A 22335-nucleotide genomic window follows, 5' to 3' on the forward strand; every position below is an offset into this window, starting at 1 on the left:
GTCCAAACAGCATTCCGGGATGGGAGAAAAACGTGCTCTGGTTTATTGACATTTCTTTAAACCAATCACAATCGTCTTTGGCGGTGCTGCTGCAAAATAGCCTCAGGAAGGAACTTGTTTTGGTGGAACATGTGTACGTTCAAAAGTAGTTTTAGTCGTGCAACAGAAAACTCAGATTGGACAGATAGTCTAGCTAGCTGTCTGGATTTACCCTGCAGATATCTGAGGAGCAGGTAACCATAGTCCTCTAGTTTAGAATTCCTACACAAAGAAAGCCAAAGGTAACGGACATCTGGCCAAAAAGGACATCCGGCGGAATTTCCGGCGGCACTAGCAATCCCGGAAGTGGAAGGTCGTGGATATGGACTAATTAACTACTAATAATCGGTATCGGCCTTTAAAAAAAGTTATATAGCACTTTTAAAAACACACACATGAGCAATATTGACAAATAAAGATAAAACATATGAAGAAATAAATAAGAATAAACATTACAAAATACAAATTCAATTTAAAATAAAGGGGGGTGCAGCCCTTTACACAAAGGCTAAAGTTTAAAGTGCTCGTATTATGCTCATTTTCAGGTTCATAATTGTATTTAGAGGTTATATCAGAATAGGTTTACATAGTTTAATGTAAACATTAAGTTTTAATTTTCAAAAAACACCATATGTTTGTTGTACTGCACATTGCTGCAGCTCCTCTTTTCACCCTGTGTGTTGAGCTCTCTGTTTTAGCTACAGAGTGAGGCATCTCACGTCTGTTCCATCTTTGTTGGGAGTCGCACTTGCGCAGTAGCTAGGTAAGGACTACTAGCAGAGTATGAAGGCGTGCCATGCTAGCAGCTAGGCAAGCATTATAACGTGTTAAAAGTGACACACATTTGTCTCTAAAGTAAAGGCTGGACTACAATAGAGCTGTTTGTAGCTGTTTGTGAACAGTGTTTTCTGTTTGAGATGGTAAGTCCCTTTGGGCTGGACTTAGGGCTTTTTCACTTTATGAAAGATATATAACACAATAAAGGAAAGGGAAAAAGCCAAAAGGCTTAAAACTGTCCAGAGATTCAGCAGACCTAACAGACTGAGGGAGAAGATTCCAGGGTTGGAGCTTAAATGGCAAAGGCACGATCACCTTTGGTAAAGGGAAAGGTGTTACAACGTGAAGACTGCAGTGCACACAGTGTCACGCACACAGCACACCTTTTTGTTTACTTAAATTGCACAATTTTTGCTGTTATCAAATTGCGATTGCATGCAGCCCTATACTGCAGCTCCTGATCCAACAACTCACTGTGGGTGTTCCATATATTTAACCTTCCTACCGTTCCCATGAGTTTTTCCCGTAGACAGTGTGGGTTACGTGACCCACAGTTGGCACTCGTCTTGGACATGAAACTTCCTTAGTTCAAATCATCCGTACAAAAGATGATCAACTGTGTTTTGATGGACATGTGGTTCCTTGATAGAAAGTCGAAAGTACAAGTGTCCTGCTGTTAAGTCATGTAGAAAGAGAGAAAAAGAGAAACGCATGTAGTTTTGACGCCTCTTAACACAGCACACCTAAAGCGATCCTGTGGCCTGTGGCTAAAAAACTAACCATACCATACCACATACCATAACACATATTTAGAAATATGATCGTTTGGAAACTGTCCGCACTACAAGCATGCCAACAGCCCAAACTGCCAAATTCATGTTTCCGTTTGTGCAGTTGAACTGGAGACGGAAGGACAAGAGTAGGAAATTGGGGGGAGGATGGAGCAGCATGTGCTATGACACATTCCGATTATTGTCCTGTTTGTAACATTATTGTCCTACAACACTCCCAAGTACAGTATGCAGGATTTAATGGGAGCAAATGTCAAATCAAGCGGTGGGTTTGAACAACTGCATACCCAATATTTAAAGGTCCCATGACATGGTGCTTTTTGGATGCTTTTATATAGGCCATAGTGGTCCCCTAATACTGTATCTGAAGTCTCTTTTATATAGACCTTAGTGGTCCCATAATACTGTATCTGAAGTCTCTTTCCCGAAATTCAGCCATGGTGCAGAATTACAGCCACTACGAGCCAGTCCCACAATGAGCTTTCCTTAGGATGTGCCATTTCTGTGTCTGTAGCTTTAAATGCTATTGAGGAGGCGAGAGGGGGGGCAAGGTGGAGGGTGGGGGTGTGGCCTTGACCAACTGCCATGCTTCGCTCGTTTGCAAGCCATGATGTCTCTCTCTTTCTCATGGGCAGGCCAAATTCTCTGGGCGGGCAAAGCAGAGAAAGGGGAGGTAACCTTTCCCCTTATGACATCATAAAGGGAAGATTCCAGATTGGCCCATCTGAGCTTTCATTTTCTTAAAGGCAGAGCAAGATACCCAGGGCTCGGTTTACACCTATCGCCATTTCTAGCCACTGGGGGACCAAAGGCTAGCTGGGGGAACGCATATTCATGTTAAAAAACCTCAAAGTGATATTTTCATGCCATGGGACCTTTAATATAGAATGAGAATGTGAAACTTTATGTCTGAAATTATAGAATCAACACCAGATTCTAAGGCTGAAGTGTGGTTGTGTGAAATCACCAGCCTTGAGTTTCTAAGCTCTGCTGTGCTGTAAAGCGGCTCATTATTAAAAGGGACTTTGTCTGACTCTCACACCAAGCCTTCCCTCGCTGACCTTTCACATCCTCCTCCTTTCACGTCCTCCTCCTTTCTTCTTTCTCTCTAATCAGACTGTCCATTTCATATTCCGAAAGGCACACACATGGCAGATGTATGGCTTTGACAGGAGTCGGTCTTTAATATCTTGCTATTGTATACCATCATCCCTGCACACACAGACAGCAAAGTCACATATAACACACAATAAATACAGTGGGGAGAACAAGTATTTGATACACTGCCGATTTTGCAGGTTTTCCCACTTACAAAGCATGTAGAAGTCTATAATTTGTATCATAGGTACTCTTCAACTGTGAGAGACGGAATCTAAAACAAAAATCCAGAAAATCACATTGTATGATTTTTAAATAATTAATTTGCATTTTATTGCATGACATAAGTATTTGATCACCTACCAACCAGTAAGAATTCCGGCTCTCACAGACCTGTTAGTTTTTCTTTAAGAAGCCCTCCTGTTCTCCACTCATTACCTGTATTAACTGCACCTGTTTGAACTTGTTACCTGTATAAAAGACACCTGTCCACACACTCAATCAAACAGACTCCAACCTCTCCACAATGGCCAAGACCAGAGAGCTGTGTAAGGACATTAGGGATAAAATTAAGGCTGGGATGGGCTACAGGACAATAGGCAAGCAGCTTGATGAGAAGGCAACAACTGTTGGCGCAATTATTAGAAAATGGAAGAAGTTCAAGATGACGGTCAATCTCCCTCGGTCTGGGGCTCCATGCAAGATCTCACCTCATGGGGCATCAATGATCATGAGGAAGGTGAGGGATCAGCCCAGAACTACATGGCAGGACCTGGTCAATAACCTGAAGAGAGCTGGGACCATATTCTCAAAGAAAACCATTAGTAACACACTACACCGTCATGGATTAAAATCCTGCAGCGCACGCAAGGTCCCCCTGCTCAAGCCAGCACATGTCCAGGCCTGTCTGAAGTTTGCCAATGACTATCTGGATGATCCAGAGGTGGAATGGGAGAAGGTCATGTGGTCTGATGAGACAAAAATAGAGCTTTTTGGTCTAAACTCCACTCGCCATGTTTGGAGGAAGAAGAAGGATGAGTATAACCCCAAGAACACCATCCCAACTGTGAAGCATGGAGGTGGAAACATCATTCTTTGGGGATGCTTTTCTGCAAAGGGGACAGGACGAATGCACCGTATTGAGGGGAGGATGGATGGAGCCATGTATCGCGAGATCTTGGCCAACAACCTCCTTCCCTCTGTAAGAGCATTGAAGATGGGTTGTGGCTGGGTCTTCCAGCATGACAACAACCCGAAACACACAGCCAGGACAACTAAGGAGTGGCTCCGTAAGAAGCATCTCAAGGTCCTGGAGTGGCCTAGCCAGTCTCCAGACCTGAACCCAATAGAAAATCTTTGGAGGGAGCTGAAAGTCCGTATTGGCCAGCGACAGTCCTGAAACCTGAAGGATCTGGAGAAGGTCTGTATGGAGGAGTGGGCCAAAATCCCTGCTGCAGTGTGTACAAACCTGGTCAAGAACTACAGGAAACGTATGCTCTCTGTAATTGCAAACAAAGGTTTCTGTACCAAATATTAAGTTCTGCTTTTCTGATGTATCAAATACTTATGTCATGCAATAAATTGCAAATGAATTACTTAAAAATCATACAATGTGATTTTCTGGATTTTTGTTTTAGATTCCGTCACTCACAGTTGAAGAGTACCTAAGATAAAAAAATTACATACTTCTACATGCTTTGTAAGTGGGAAAACCTGCAAAATCGGCAGTGTATCAAATACTTGTTCTCCCCACTGTACTACACTGTGCTACACTATACCATAACGCCATACAGAAGTAAAATAACTAAAGGCATGCACAGAAAAAAAAACAATTTGATTCCAAAAGAAGGTTTTCTTTTATTTCTAGAAGCTACAGAGTGTGTAGTGACGCAGTCAGTCTCTCACACCCACTAACCCCCTAACCTCATCTCCGTTTCCCAGACCCTCTTTTCACATCTCCTTTCTAAGCCAAATCCCAGCAGTATGCCTTGCTAGGCCACCTTACTTAACAGAGAGCCCAGCACTCACTCTTTGTGACTGACGTGGCGGAAAAAACAGCCGCATCACATTTCACTTTGCGCTTCAGTTGACAAAGGAAGAACACAATAAGAGACACAGCAGAGACCCCGTAACCCAGTTTTCTCTTATTAACCCCAAACCTGGTTTTGATTTGGGAGATATTTTTGTCTGCAGGAAATATACCGCATTCAGACAGCACAGTATATGTACACACACACACACACACACACACACACACACACACACACACATTCACACACACACACACACACACACACACACTGTATTGGCCCCAGCACCTGTGTGTGTTCTATTATAATTAATGAACACTTTCAACACTGTAAACACTAATCTTATGAACTCTGTGGTATAATTACGTTTAGGGACTGCAGGGCATGGCAGCCTTAAAAAAAAATTTACTGTCAAATCTAAGGGGTCTCAATTAGTCCGAATGGGGCATTCATGTTGGAGCCAAAATGTGGGAGTTTATAAATGCCCTCATTCAGCTTTTTATCCGTTTTTTTTTTTTAAATTCCAACTATTTTTGGGTTTGGGACCTTTAGCTGCATAACACCAGCTAATGCTACATTCCAGGCAACCCGTAACTCGTGTTTTCACAACCTTCTACCTGTGAAAGTGCCCTGGAATGGCAGTCAAACCCGTAAATTACTACTCATACCAGATTGTTGTACTCCCAGTTACAGTTTTTGATGTCACACACACATAAACAACAATGTCGACCCCTGTTGACGCTGTACAGACGCCGGTGATTAACAGTGAGAAATAGAAATAAATAGACATAAATAGGCAACGTAAAGTAATTCTGCGCATTGTAATCAAAACAATACACATACGATTTTGTACTACTAGAGGTTATGTTTATTAAATGAAGCCCAAAATATGTCGCCGACTAGAAATCGCTAGTATCAGCTAACGCTATCTAACGTCAGCGGTAGGTAGCCGCTAGCTAACGCTAACGCTAGCTAGAAGGGTTTGTGGTGACTTTGCCTGGAACGCTACCAAGTCGTGAGTCGTGACTTGAAGTCGTAACTTACGGGCTAAAAATTGTGTCTGCAACAAAGCATAATTCTGGGTTCTTGGACTTGGTGATCATGGCATTTACCACAAATAAAATAAACAAACATTTAATACATTTGATATAAGATAAGAGTAACCGTATGGATCCCACACTGAGGAAATTCACATTCAAGAGTTTACCAAATGAAAGGAAAAAAGTGCCTGAGTGATACAAATGAAACATATAAATAAATAAATAAAAATAAAAGCTACTTGCATTACATAGATATATATATTACATAAAGATGTCCTCATATTTTGCCAGGACTTTGGTACCACCACTTTTTAAGTAGTACTATTCTGAACTTCCAAAACAAAACTGAACTCACTCAGTACATGCGAGTCCAAGACAAGTACGAGACCAGGACAAGTCGAGACCATCCATGACCGAGACAGAAAAAAAAAATCCACCACTTACTTAATTGTTCATACTTTATGTGATGCGAGAGACAGCACATCTTCTATTTTAAGATGATCATTTATTATTTGTAATAATCAAAAAGCAAGTGCAGAGTATAACACTGTAGGATCAAATTAGACCACATTTTTTACTTTAAGTATAACAATTTAACTTAAGTCCCTTAAGTATGAAGAGCAACTTCACATTTTAGATGTTGAGTTTTTTTTTGTTTTGGTGTAACAAGAACATTCTGGACTGCTGATGGAACATGTAACAAATAACAAGCAACACAGGTGTCACTAGATCTTACTACTGGGCCTGAAGAATCCATAGTACAAAGTGCTTACTGGCTGATTATGTCTGTGGCCATTGAGACATATGACGCAGCCATTTGGACAAAAGCAGTAGTGTTTTTACCACACCTGCAGTCGTAAAGGTCTTTTCTTTACGGTGCTGTATTGCCCACTGTATTACTGAGTTAGCTTTACCAGGAGGTCATATAGTCACGATGAATGTTTTCCTCAGACAGAAAATCATTCATTTACAATAAGAGAATACGTTACAGATGCATCGTTGCATTTCAAGTGTTGCATACGGTAACTTAGCCTACTTTGGATGTCTCGTGAGATAAGCCGGGGATCACTGTCACTGTGTCAGAGGTTGTTGTAGCAACCAACATATTAATAACTTAGATTATTATAGTGCATTTCATGAAACCAACGGATGCTTTACACAAGTACAGGGGGACAAGGGAAAAAAAAATAGCAGGCCAACAGAAATACATAATGGATGGATACAGGGATTACGCCCCCTTCTAAAATACTTAGAAGGGGGCGTAATTTAATGCCGGCCACTGATATACAACCACATCGTGCTATCTAAAGTTATTTTATTAATGAAATAGACATATTACATACCTGAGGGCCAATTTGGGGTCGTTTTTTAATCCTTTACAATCCCCTAATTGTCTCCATCTGTTGAAAGCCAGACAGAGTGTGACTCAGTTTCACCCATCATCTTTCACTTTCCCTTTTAGCTTTTAGTTCTTCATTTTATTTCCTTTTTTCCTGTGATGGTCCTGCCCCAGTATCAGCCATAACTACAACAGATAATTATAAAATAAAAATACAATTAGGCCTATATAAAGACATCTCCTGCTACCTTTTACCTGGCTGGATACTCACTAACACTGGCTTTTCCGGTGTTTCGCCAAAATCTGTGACTGAGAATGTCTTACTGTAGCGCCGTCTCCCTGCTGTAAATCATTTTGTGACTTTGCGGGAAAAATCGGGCCCGGGCAAAGCCATTAATAAAAATTATATTAAACTAGCGTTCTTTTCACCGTTAGTGTCGTTTGCTGTTACAGCTCATTTATGATCATCAGAGGAACAATTATACAGTTTCAGAAACATTTAGAAGTGAAATATAGTCACTTTTAAGAAAAAAAAGCATATAGTACCAACTACAATATTTGGCGAGTCCAATGGCCGAGTCCGAGACAAGGCCAAGGCCAAATACCAATGAGTTCAGTTTGAGTGTGAGTCCGGACTCAAGTACTACAGCCAATCGATACATCTTTATAGAAATGTATTTGTTCGTTCCTCAGCACTCTGTAAGTACCATCTTTTATACACAAACCAAACCAAACTGAGCACCTTTAAATGCACTGAATGACACTCACTCTTCCAGAAACTCCTCATTTAAACATTGTAAGATAACACACTGGATACAAAATGAAAATGCTTTTACTTGAAGACCACAGTCTTGAGCAACGCACAACCTTCAAAGTGTCTGTAAGCGCTGGTTACATATGTGTGACGTCAGGGAAAGTTAAAAACACACACAGTCAATGCATTATGGCTAATTTGTTACCCATGCTAGCAGCGTGGCTTTATGGATGGAAATCTTAGCCTGTCGGTGGGTCAGTCCACCAGTTTGGTCCAGACTGAAATATCTCAACAATTATTGGATGACCACAGAGCATTAAACTTTTGCAATCTCCTTATTTGAGCTAGCCTCAACTGGCCACTCAATTAACTGACGGTGGCCATTTGCCAAATACCTGCAAAATGTATGACATTCCCATCAGCCTCAGCTGTACTTTGTGTTTTGTGCTAATTAGCACATTACAATGCTTACATGCTGAAATAGGATAGGTAACCATAATGGTGCTAGTTATCAACATGTTAGCATTGTCAGTGTTAACATGATAGCATGATAATGTAAACAAAGCAGCATTGTGCTGAAGTACAGCCTCAGAGCTATTAGCGTATCCATCGTTTGTCGAAACAAAAGCCGCAGTTGTGGTTACATCAGCAGTTTACTACTGTTTGAGCTAGGACTGTAGAGCTTTGTGAAGAGAGAAAAAATAAATAAATCAGATATCTGAGTCAACAACAAATAAAACAAGACCAGTGGGGTTATTGCCAAAGTATGGCCAAACAACACATACACACGTTTCTGCATTTCTACATCACAACAGCAGAGATACGAGTAGTTATACATCTTCAATTACTGTGATCTGTTTGATTCAGATGTAATTCAATTCCATTTTATTTATTGTATCAAATCATAACAAGAGTTATCTGAAGACACTTTACAGATAGAGTAGGTCTAGACCACACTATAATTTACAAAGACCCAACAATTCCAGTGATTCCCCAAAGAGCAAGTATTTAGTGTGACAGTGGCACTAATGTAGTAAACAAGAAGGACAGTGTTCTATATAAGTTATTTTAAATTGGTAATATTGAAATTTTTCAAAAAACGTAAATCCAGAGGACTGTCTTCTTTTCCGACTGAACAATTATCACAAAGGGTCAAGAAATTGAAGCCTGCAGTTTGAAGAGATTTTGCCGCTAGTGCTGCTACAATATAATCTTCAACTCGAAACTGCGTCTGCAAGTTTGAAGAAGCTATTCTATTCATCAATCTTCATCAGCACTACATCTGTAGCAACACAACAGCACGACCATGACACTTTTTCGTGATGTTTATCAGTGTTACGTAACATCAGCATTAAATGAATCTGATTAAAGTAGGTCACACATGAATCGTCTATTGGAATTCAGTGCCCAACATTTCTTTCGACCCAAAAAACAAAAATAAATCAACCCCGGAGGGGTGAGGGAAGGCACCAGAGTCACACGGGGCAAGGGAAATAGAGGACAGCGGGACCCAGGGAACTGGGGACAGAGGACTCTGGGGCACAGGGAACGGAGAGCACTGGGGCGCAGGGAAGGGAGAGCAGAGAGGGTCCCCTCGGCAACGGGGGACAGAGGGGGGCCCCTCGGCAACGGGGGACAAGAGGGCAGGCAGGAGAAAGTTGAAGTTGAGGATTTATTAAACCAAAACACAAAAAATAACCAAGGGAGTCTAGAGAATAGCTGACACGGAGAAACACGACCGGAATAAACACACACGTACAATGATCTGACACAGGACAAGGGGAACACAAAGACTAAATACAGAGGGTAACGAGGTAACAAGAGGCAGGTGACACAAGGGCTGGGAAACAGGTGGAAAACATCAGGCAATCACAAGAGCGGGAAAACACAGGGAGTAAAACTAGACAAGACAGAGAACAGACTATCAAAATAAAACAGGAAACAGAACATAAAACAAGACCAATAATCACACAACAGAAGGAAACAAGACATGACAGAAAACCAGGCTATAAAAATGACAAGAAAACAGACTACAATAAGACAAGACAAAACACCAAAACCATAACACTTCTGAATGCTGTGTTCCATAATACACTGGTTATATAAACGTGGTTGTGATTTGTTGTTGTTTTTTTCTGCAGTATGACGGTGGCGATGAAGGCCCAGGCCAGGTGGGAGGTGATGGACAGGACAGATGTTTTCTACGCAGGCGTAGCTCTCATTGTGCTGGGCACTGTGCTGGTGGTCGGCAGCTTCCTGGCTCTGGGATTCATTGGCACCTTCCTAGGTGGGTGTCTATATCAATCTATAGCTAAATAATTTACTTAAGGGGATCAATAAAGTATTCTGATTCTGAAACACAGTGTTAAATATTAAAGGGGCAGTCCACTGATTTAACATGTCAAGGTATTTTTTTAGTCACAAATGTTGATGTATTTTGATTGGCTGTCACTGTATCGTAATTTAAATCGCTCTGAAAGGGATCCCAACCATATTGTTTTGACTTCCGTCGCTGTCGTTGTGTTGTAGACTCCAGCATCCACTTGAATTAAACCATTTAAAAATATATATATATATATATTTATAGTTACTGTTCTTGGTGTGGATGGCTCTTTAGCCTTGTTGTTGTCTTAATTACATCCCTATTTATGTTTTTCTACATACTACCTACAATATATTCTGTGTATGACGTACTATTAAACATGTATTTATTTATTATGACTATTTAATAAGGTGGCATAAATACATGCACTAAACAACACACTGAATATTTAGGGATCATATGTGACTTGAGCATACAGGAGGAAAAAAAACATGCACTTGCAGAGGAACAACGCATAACCACACACATTTGTGTCAATTTACTGTATAGAGCCTGGCTCATTTCTATGCATGTAAACCAAAAAATCCCACTTGTAAATGGAACGCAGTTAACTCGGGTGTGACGTCATTCCCAGCTCCGGCTTCCGCGTTCTGAGATAAATGGAACCCCCTGCACTATCTTTGTCCATCACTCTGTACACGTACCCCCATTTGAGAAACACTGCTTTAAGCAATTATTACAATTTTGCAGACGGCTTACAGAGCTGTAGCAGAAGCAAAGTAGCACACTTTTTAAGTCATTAACTTTATCGCAAAGTTCCAACGCAACTTCCAACGCAAAGTTGGAAGTCTCCTGGCTAGTCCTGCCTTGTACTGACCGAAGTTGGAGAAACAGCTAGCTGATGTGGTATTAGCTAAAGTGGTTAGCACACATCAAATGTTTCGGCCCATCGTAGACGGCCCTGCCGATTTTGACCAGCTCACCCGGAGACTGAAGGCAGGACACATTCAGAAACACGTATCTCACTCAAAACAGCATGGATGTTTTGTTTTTTTCAAGTTTGTATGTGTGGAAGCATCAGAGACACAAAATATTGATTTTTTTTTCATAATATGGGCATTTTAAATTGCATCGTCCCTATTAAATTAAATTAAATTAAATTAAATAATATTTAATTCAATGATTCCTTCGACCATTTAGAGCAGCAACGTTAAAGTCTATCCGGCAAAGTTCCTCCTCAAGTTAACAGTGGGACTAGGCCCAGCCAATATCAGCCAATAGACAAGTTTCCTCGGCACACGTGAACACAGACGGCAGTAAACAGATAACGGTAGTGCAGAAAACTGGGGAGAACACAAGTTGTTGCTGCCAGTTGCCGTAAAAGTGATACATAATAACATTTTCAATAGCTCCAGAGGGAGACATTACTTTGCAGCACAGAGTAGTTACTTTTATTCATCCAGAGATTTATGTGAATGCAGTCTCTCTTTAGTATATACACTGGGATTCTCTATCAAATAGTTGTGTAAACTGTATCAGGATGCCCAGAACATTGTAAAATAATAACATGACACCTAACCAAAGGCCTGTTCTGCGAAGCAAGATTTGGCGTTAACGAGGTAACTTCAGGTTCAACCCAGGGTTTTGTGTATCACAACGGTGAATCACTTGTTACCGGGTTAAATCGTAACTTATGCTGAACACCTAACCTGCTCGGGAGCATGTTGAAGATTAGAGATCAACCGGCATAAAAGCACCGCCTACTGACCAATCAATACTTGATTTATAACGGTGTCACCGTTCTTAGAAGATCCGGTAGAACTCGGCGCGCGGATAGTGAGGCGCTCAGAAAAGTTTAGAGACCGACAAGCCCAATGACATTCTCTGATGAGTATCTTTATGAAAGACATAGATTTTCAGCGGAGGGAATAGGCTACGTATCTTTGTCCGCTTCTTGAACCGTATATGTTGCCAATGCGACATTTGAATTATATTTATATTTGTTTTCATTTGCTCCCACGATCTCTTACCACTGCCAAGTTGCAACTGAAATCATAGGATGCAGCAACGAAAGTTTATGGAATGCACTAGTGTAATTATGGTCAGTTCTTGTGCCTGACTGATGATGATATTGGTAAGCCTTGTAATTTACGCATTTACAGCGTCGCCAATTTTTTGCCAGCTTTTCTTCCTGGATTTATCAGCAGCGACTCTAGCTTTTTGCCTGTATAAGGTGTCTGTGTTCCTGATATTTCTGTAGGATTATCGTTTGCTATGTGGCTGTGGTAGAGTTGTGATAGTCCATGTTTGCGATTGGTCATATGGAGCAAACACTGCCCCTTTTATGTGAACGCGCGCATCGCTGGATTGGGAAACCCTGGGTCGTGTCACAGCTTATGCGGGACCACGGTTGCTAGGTTAGGTGAAGCCGGGTAACTGAAATAAATCCAGGGCATGTTGATCTTGCTTCGTAGTAAAGGCCTCAGGTCAGTTGGGCAGCTCGCTATAGACCATAATATTTATTTATTTGTCCAAAAAATAAAATGTTAATGTGTGTGCGATGGCACACGTTTAAAGTACAATTGCGGCAAGTGTTTGCCTTTAACGATTTTTCAAGTGATTCCGCCATCGCAGACAAATTTCCAATATCGGAATTAAATCCTGAGAGTCTTCCTAGAGTTTGGGCACGATCCCGTTGTCTCAATCGTTTGGTGTAAGGTGGTCATAAAACAGCGGATAAACGAGGACCTCCTGCCATTCATCTGCACGTCTTTAGATGTGAGATTGTGTCAGACTTTAGTCTTTTCAAAGTCTGTTTAAAGTCTTTTAGTGTATGGTAGACATTGGGTGGCTCGGGTGGGCCTGTGTGGAGCTGGTCTGACAATAGGCCTTTTTCATGGAAGACATTTTGATATGTTACTGTAGGAAAAGCACATGTTAAATTATATAATTAATGATGGCTGAATTCCATTTAACTGCTTCATTTTTAGGGACTTCGCTTAGCATAGTCATGCTCCCCAGAGGATAAGCCTCAAGCTACAAATTTGTGATGTAGGAATTACTTTACATGTCATCGCTGTCGGCAGAAGCCTTGTATCTCCATATTTTGTCTTGTCATTTTTTTTTTTTATAAATCACGGGAATAACGGGACTGTTAAAGAAGAAAGCGACTTTAGGAAACATTCCGGGCGGTGAAAGTCCTGTGTCTGACCCATCCGCCACCCCAACCAACTTCTTTATGCGGAATTTCGGCCTTACATACTACTCGCTAAACCCTGTGTAGCTGCTGCTTTCCCCGGTACGTTCTACAAACACGCTGAAGGGCGCTTTTCGTCGCTTCAGACGCTGACAGCCACTGTCCAAACGTCCGTATTTTACAAGTTCGGAATGAGAACGGGTTGCAAATCGCTGCTGTCGGGCAGAAACCTTGTATGTCCACGTATCTGTCACAGGTGCCGCTTGTCCAGCAGCTTCTCCAACTTTTAGAAACAGCAGCTAGCAGGGCCGTTTGTAACTTTTTGAGGGCCCAGCACTGTTGTTTGGGGCGTGACTGATTCACCTCTAGTCTCTAATCTTTTCATAGGAATTTAAATAAAAAGGTTGATGATTGATCATATAATCATTTTCAAAACATTCAAAACTGTATATATATATATATATATATATATATATATATGTGTGTGTGTTATTTCTGTTTCAAAAGGCAGCAATAAATAACATTAAAATCTAGAGTGTTCATGTGATTTTATACATTAGTGGTGACATTTTTATGCATTCATGCATTATTATGCATTATAATGCGTGATAATCGTGAAACTGTGATTATTCTTGAGACTATAATCGTACCAACAATATATATAATCGTTGCATCCCTTATGGGCCTGCGTTAAGAGAATGGTTTTGTCCCTCACCACAATCTACCTGCACCGTGTTTTCTTATATATACACACACACACACACACACACACACACACACACACACACACGCACGCACGCACCACTGCGTCGCTGCTTCAGAGCAGGATATAGCCTAGAGGATATACCCTGTGGGTGTGTGTTGTCATTTGATGTGTCTTATTCGCTTTATATTAAGCCCCTTAAGTCACTGTGACCTGATGATTCAAACTTATGGCACAGGGTTAGAATTGAAGATCCAAACCCAATCAAAATACAGGATCTGTTTACAACCTACTGATCACAGACCCACTTCTCTAAGCTACCACTAACACTACCAATAGTCTTTAACAAATCCAGGTTGCTCTTTTAAAAAAAAGAAAAATGAAACAGTGACGCAGGAACACACACAAAAAATGTTGTGCTTCGCTTTTAAATCTGAATGGGTTGCCGGTAGTTGCTTTGGAGGTCAAAAATAAGTTTAGAAAATCTTTCTGAAGGCCGGTTAACTGGTTATCTATTCAAAACCAAACACATTTGTTTTGAAAAACACAAAACTCTTTTTCATCCTTCCCCACCTGTGGAGTTTAAATGATCATACGTAATGAAAACCGTTGTACAACTCGGACATTAACAGACTCTCTTTAACAGAAAACAGGGCCAGCAGCACCACATGTGTAACTCAGCAGGTCAATTGTACCTACTGTGCCTGTGAGTGTGTTTGTGTGTACACAATATAGGAACTTATGACATAGCAAACAATAGTTAGTGCGCAGGTTACAGTGTGCCGTGTCCTGCAAGTAGTTCAGCTGCCCCCAATTTTTTATTTCCTAAAGACCCCCACTGCACAAGTCAACAAACACACACACACACAATTATAATATTATAACACAATTATTGTTTACCACCAACCTCCAGAACCAAAGAAACATACTACAATTACTTCTACTGGTGCTGAACTGAAATTGAACTTTTATCAGTATACATATCCATGTTTTTTGGTGTTTTACTTCTGTACTACCCAAAATTTTGATTCCAAAAAAATGAAGAAATTTAAATTGTATTCATTGTTCCGCAGTGACAAATCTCCCTACGTTAGTGTTCTCCAGGGAGTATGTTTTTTTGGTACTGACTGACTGTGTTGGTGCTGTAATTTGATTGGTGCAACTGTGTGTGTGTGGGCCCTGAAAAATTGTTTTCTATTGCTACTCTCTCATAGCCTGGTTGACACCAGACCTTTCTCAGTTGTAACTGAGAGTGGGTCTGGGGAAGGTTCATTCACAGCCCATTTCCAAAGGGGCGTCACCAACGGACGCTGCTCAAATGCCTCTGGGCGCAATTGGATAGACCTAAAACCAGTCAGAGCAATGAAGGAGATGACGTATGCATAGCGACAGAAAAACATCTCAACCAGCGAGCATGTTGCGCTATCGTCATTGTAAAAGCCCGCCTCAACGGTTGTGATTGGTGCCTCGATTTGGAAAAATTGGAAATGGGCTTGAATGGGCTCTTGGCCAGACGGACTTGCAGAGCAAATCTCAGATTTGCCAGAAGTTCGTCAGGGTTTTCCCAGGCTGACTCTGTTATCTCTGTCATGATTCAAATTGCGTATCGGGACCACTCCTAGCTGTGAGTCTTGACCGTCTAGTCATAAGACTAGACGGTCAAACATTTGCATGTTGAAATTCCATCAAAACTCAGCTGTCTGGCCTCCACTTATCGAGTGGGCGCCAGTTAACCTAGCTTGCTAGCTTTACATACAATACAAACTGAACAGAAGGGTGGGTCCTCCCAAATATTAAATGTTGTAAAGAGACAGAAAGCTTATATCGCTAAAATGTATTAGCTAATGTTTGCTAGATAATATTTGGGGGCTTGTTTAAAAAGGGGGGAAAATGCCTTGTATCATTGTATCGTAAGCTATACACCAGCGTTACTCATTGCAAGGCTCGCGAGCCTCCTGCAGATCACCAAGCTTTAATTTGTGGCTCGCATGGCAGTAAACAATACGGCGATATGATCATGCAGTCAATACAGATATTTCATGAAAACATTAAAAACAAGCAGGGCTATAACTTAACCCTAAGTCAGCTCTATTACAAATAATTTATATTTAAAAAAATACCCAAAACAGTGGCATTACAAGATTGAAATATAGACTAGAAAAGCTATTTAAACTTGCTCTGCCCTTCTGTCCATAACACTGACTCACAACACTGACTCACTGCGAAGTTGACAGTTTGGGTCATCTTTCCAGCTATGCAAAAAATTGCATGTTGTATGTTTAGGGATGAGATATTGATAAGCAGACATGCTATTTATGACTGGATGTAACTTTTGATACTTTGCGGTAGAAGTGGCTCTCCTATTGACTTTGTCCTATCAGTGTGGCTCTCATGAAAAAACTAGTGAAGACCACTGCTATACACCATGACACATGGACGTTTTAAAAGAACTGGATACCATACTCCAAGATTACGCTCAATCATTTGAATGAAAATGACTCTCCTTCGCCTGAAAAACAAACAAAAAAAACATCTAAAATAAAGCAACCTTTCCTTTTGTTGTCCTCGAGAGAAAAAAAAATGTTTTCCCGCTTCCTGATTTGCTTCGGCATTGTGCGGGCCCACTGCACATGCACATTCAAGTTTTAATCAGAGAGCGGTGCCCTGCTGCGTCCTGCTGAACCTGCTATGTCCAGCCATGCTCTGCTGTGCCACGCTACATACTGTAACGCCCTGCAGTGCCCTGCTATGACATGAACTACTACGACTACCATTTGTAGTCACTGTTCCATTATCTTTATTGTGACTATTATTGCCACTGTTCATCACACCCCCAACCAGCACCATCAGACACCGCCTACCAAGAGCCTGGGGCTGGCCGAGGTTTCTCCCTAAAAGGGAGTTTTTCCTCACCACTGTCGCACTATGCTTGCATTTGGGGAAATTACTAGAATTGTTGGGACTTTATAAATAGAGTGTGGTCTAGACCCACTCTATCTGTAAAGTGTGTCGAGATAACTCTTGTTATGATTTGATACTTTAAATAAAATTGAATTGATTAAGGGTGAAAGGCAGTATTTAACATGATGCACAAAAAGTTGAAATTGGAGAGTCTTCGGTGATTAGACTCCATCGCTATGTGAAATTTATAAGGGGTAGAGAGGCCACGGGCCGACAGGAATATCAACAAGATAGAACCAAGTCAATAAGAACAAGATCTGGTTGGACAGTCCATTTTTTTATTCGAAATTCGAGATCGTGACACCCTTACTAATAGAAAAGAGCCCCTATTATGCTTCTTGGGATTTTTCCCGTCTTTTAGTGTGTTATAGTACCCTGGAAATCCAGAGTTCTCACGACAGCACCATTTGAATTTGCTCAGCGACTCACTCGGGCATTCAGTAATGATGCTCATTACCCATGCCCTTGGAGCCGAGCTGCACCAATCACATCGGTGTATCTGATATAGCGGGCCAGAGGCGAGCTAAACAGATGTCGACAGCGCTGCGACGCGGAAGTCCGGAATCAGTCAGTAAACATTGGTCGTAGTGTTATCCAATTGCGTGCAGTGATATTTTCAAATGCATACTTGGTGCCGCCCCTCGAGTTGGGCCATTTTCATTACTCATAGCCAGACCCTTAATCTTTCGGATTTGGGTCTGGATTTCCATGCTAGTGTTACAGTTTTTTGAATATGTAATAGATAAAGTATAGAAAACACATTTCACTCCAAATGGAGCTTTCTCTCCCACAGACAGCACTTTTTCTCAACTGCCTGAAATGCCTCACCCACATTCCTGTTTTAAGTTCCGCAATCAGTGATGTCACTGATTCAGAACCGGTGCCCAGTTTTTCACATGTGCTGCCCAGAAGTGCTGCCTGATCAAGCACAGCCCACACAGTTGCTTGTTTTGAATTTGGTTGACCAATCACAACAGAGTGGGCCAGCTGACTGGGCTTTTCAGGAAGGGGGGCTCAAGAGCTCAGGCTCAGACACAACGTTTAAGGCAGAGTCGCTGCAGCAATGGGCAGTATGAGAAACATAATATTTTTTGAACATCAAAGCATGTAAACATATTCTAGTAGACCCCAAAAGGAGTATAATAGAGGCTCTTTAACTGAACACCCAGAATCAGCTGATTAGGCTGGGTAAGAGAGAGAGAGAGGAGGAGAATGGAAAAAGCACAGAAGTCTTCCTGAATCAACTTACGCTGAGCTTCAATAATAATTAATTTTGTTTACAGTTCTGGCTGTCAGTTTTCTAATACTCGGCTTAAATGGATTTGGCAGCAAGGCCGAGTGGCGTCGCCGTACCCGGCTCTCTTAATACTATACTATAATATTGGTCTGATGTTTTTCCAGTCAGCAGCACACCACATATGTTGACAGCAGGTCTCCTAGCAACACTAGGTCTCAAACACTTACCCAGATGCTTAAACCTTAGACACAGTTTCAACAAATATATTTATAATCTGTTTCACCCTGTTCTGCTATCCACAGCGGCCTTGCCTAAAATTAAAGCAGACCTTTTGGCTTTCTTAACACTACTAGCAAGACAGCTCATACTACTTAGTTTGAGACAGCCTGTCCCCCATCTGTGGAGGCTTGGATCAGAGATGTTTTGCAATTCAGTAAACTATATATACCATACTTTGAAATACATTTTTCAAAGTATGGCAACCCATTATTGACCTTATAAAGAAGCTGCAGTTCCATAGTGTGCCTCAATGAAGCTGACTGTCACCCTTTGTGTCCTATTTTTAAACTTATATATATATATATATATATATATATATATATATACTACTTTGCTTTTTAACTGTAGCTCTTAAAGGTGCCCTGCCACACAAAACCATTTTTACTTGTATTTTTTTAAATATGTTAGGTCCATATGTGTTTGTGTTATGTCGTGAATGTGAAAATGAACTGCTACCTCCTCTGTCAGCTCTAGCCACTGAAAAGAAATAAGCGGAGAAATCAGGCCAATTACAAAAGTAACAGTCTGACGTGGTGTTGCCTGAGCTCATTACTATTTATTGTTAGGAGGATAACCCCTTCAGATGAAGCCTCTCGTTTTCGAGGGAGTCCTCATGAGCTTGCCCAGTTGCGCTGGGTAAAGGATGCTGATAGCCAGGCTCTCATTGGCTTGCTGTTAGCCAGTCAGAGTCAAGCAGAGAGTTAGCTCATTGAATATTAATGAGAACTGGCACAAATCGAGCTGAGTCTTCTATACCATGCTAGAATGGCTTGAAACAAGGTAACCAAGGCAATTTTTCCACAAAAAAGTGTTACAGAGTCCATGGTAGATCTTCAGACATTACCACAAAGTAATGAAATACGTGTGGCAGGGCACCTTTAAAGGCAATTTACCAAGAAGATGATTTTTTTTGTCTTGTTTGTTTTTCTTGCTGTCTTTTTCCTACAGACCATATTTATAAGTGCCTTGTGTGCAACCACTGTTTTGTCAACACAGTCTCACTCCCAGCGGGTCAAAAAACGACGCTTGGTCAGGAGCCTTCATTTTTCTACACGCTTAGTCGGCTCTCTTGGTGTCACTTTTTGACGCTCTGGGTCGGGACTGATTTGGCGTCATTTTTCAACATGCAGGGTACAACCATTTTGTTAGGGGTTAGGGAAAGATCGTGGGTGGGGTTAAAACATGTACATTTAACTGACATGCGGGACATGGTACAGTTGGGAAAATATGTACCCTTTGTTTGTTTTATAAAAATTGTTCTGAAGATACGTGTACATTTGCATACTTGAACTTTGTATAATCTGTAAAAAAAAAAAAAAAAAGAAGAATTTGCTAAAAATCCTCTTAAAGAATATACATAATATAATGTATATTTCTCTGAATTCAATTTTTAGTTCAATTATTATTATTTCTGTGTTGGTACAATAATCCAACTTTTACTCTGGAGTATTTCCCATTAGGTCATGTCCATGTGCTCATATGTTGACATCAGTAGCAGCCAGGTGACGGAGGGGCAGCCAGACACTGTCGCATTAACAAGGCTGTGTGCTGCCAAAGCCGTGTTCCCTGGCAGCGCATCCTCAGTCTGGCTTCAGAGTCTGCTGTTTTGTCAGAAACATGTCAAAAATGATTGTAGCATGACAACTGGTCTAAAATCTGTTCTAACCATGGCAACACTGTGAAACAGTCCACCAGGTTTGCCTCTGAATCCCTGTCGACCTGTACTAGTTGATAAAACCGGTGCCTGGAGACAAACGTTACGCCTCCAGAGATGTTCCCTGCTCATGCCAAGTACATGCTGGGATGTGCTCCAGCCTCCTGTATCACTGAACAGGAAAAGATGATGATGATATAAATAAAATGGACAGGTTTTACTTATGAAATGACGTGGTTGTGAAAAACAAATATTAACTCACTTTGTGTGTGTGTGTGTGTGTGTGTGTGTGTGTGTGTGTGTGTGTGTGTGTTTTGACTTTCCAGGTGATTACTTTGGCATCCTGATGGATGAGAAGGTGACAGGCTTTCCCTTCAACATCATAGAGAACCCAATGTACTGGGGCAGCACTGCCAACTACCTCGGCCTGGCACTCATGTAAGTGTGTGTGTGTGTGTGTGTGTGTGTGTGTGTGTGTGTGTGTGTGTGTGACTAGAAAGGAGGAGAGGTCGCTTTCCCGACTGTATCTGAGGTCAACAAGAGTGTATTTTGAATCTAATGTCTTTGCAGAGGTCTGTAGCTGAGATTGGCTCATACAAAAACTTACAAGTTATTTTTACCAGGTTCGTCATTAACCATTACCTGAGGAGTTGTTAACACATAAGTAAAATCAAGTAAAAGGAAAATGACTCGCCGCCTGGCTGTTAAAGTGCTAAAATACGTCAAATGGCATTGTAAATAAAGGAAGGGCCTGCAGAAGACAATCAGCTGCAGCCAGCAAATGGAAAATTTAGTTTTCTCTGAGTTGCAAATCACTTCCCTCTTGAAGGTTGGGAGGTTAAAAACTTTTACGTGTGCATCGTCTCTATGACAACTGTGACCACATCTCTCGGAGCCCGGCATGCGTAGTTGCTAGGCAAGCGCTCCAGGGAGCCAGCCGCCAGTAAAAGCTATTAGCTCCCTGTTTTTCGTCACACACAGTTACGTCTCTATAGTCCTTTTTGTTGTGACAAATTTAGCCCCATTTTCTCTCTGCTTTGAATTTAATTCATGTTCAGCCGTGTATCTTCTTGCAAGCTTTGAGTGATCAAACCATCTTCTCTCTGTGTCCCTCCACTCACCTCCATGATTCTCTCCCCCCCCCCCTCTTTTGTTGAGTTGAGATACAGTAGCAGCCTCTGCCTCAACCTGAACTGCTGTTTTCAGTCTCCGTCCCTTTGCTGTTTGTTGTTGTCCTCTGGATCAACAGTAAAAGCTCTGGGGAAAAAATAGACCTTTGGTTTAACCCCTCACATGCTATCGTTTGGATTTTATCAATACTACTTCTCTTATTGATGCTTCTTATCGGTTTGGGTCTTTATTGATACCCTTATATGTTATTTTTCATTACTAAATAATTGCTTCTATAAAAAAAAAAGAAGAAGAACAAATTCAGAACAGGATAAGAATTTATTTATATTTTAAATATAACTAAATGTTGTTTCTAGAGTAGCAACAGTAATGTTTGCAACACCAAAGTCACTGTATAACTCAATAATATCTCACTGGAAACAAATCTAAAATGTCAATAAAATAAGTAATATTACTGATTATCAAAATACGGAGTGTAGTTTAGAAGGAATGGAGAACACAGACATCAGTCAGTATCAGTCATTCCTCCTGTCTTCTGTCCATCATCTGCTGAGGAGAATCATTGCAAGTGAACGCATGCTACAGACAGCTTTTGTTTGAGCTTGTTTGTTTGTAAGCTAGCTCGGCTAATAGAAAATTAGCTAATAGCAAGTTAGCCACACGCTTGTTAGCCGTGAACTTTGATGAAAGTGATTGTAACATTTTGGTCGCCTTAAAATGTAATTTTCAGCGTTCGGTACCACCTTGCCAACCAAGCTAGCTAGTGCTAGCGTTAGCTGGTGACTTTGATTTTCTGTCTACTGCCGTACATACAGCTGAATGTCGCCAAGACCCGGAGGGTTGAAAATCGTCAACTTTCCCTCTTTACCATTTAGCTTAGCACAGCACCATTGCAACCATACACGACACTTGCTTCGCCTCATCATCCTCCCTAGCTCCACCCTCCCCAGCTCCACAATCTTGTCCAAAAATCGTCACATTTG

At 41.2% G+C, this 22335-nt stretch overlaps 1 protein-coding gene across 3 annotated transcripts in view; it reads left to right on the top strand.

Moving 5' to 3' along the window:
* pemt (phosphatidylethanolamine N-methyltransferase) overlaps window positions 1-22335 on the top strand; it is a 75893-nt gene that overhangs the window by 33353 nt on the left and 20205 nt on the right. For all 3 annotated transcript variants that reach the window (XM_078279439.1, XM_078279442.1, XM_078279440.1), the window contains exons 4-5: window positions 10010-10155; window positions 20548-20659. In XM_078279439.1, coding sequence (XP_078135565.1) covers window positions 10010-10155; window positions 20548-20659 — 258 coding nt within the window. The remainder of the gene's footprint in view (window positions 1-10009; window positions 10156-20547; window positions 20660-22335) is intronic.

The sequence above is a fragment of the Sander vitreus genome, chromosome 21, assembly GCF_031162955.1.
Source record: "Sander vitreus isolate 19-12246 chromosome 21, sanVit1, whole genome shotgun sequence".
NCBI classification, from domain to species: Eukaryota; Metazoa; Chordata; class Actinopteri; order Perciformes; family Percidae; genus Sander; species Sander vitreus.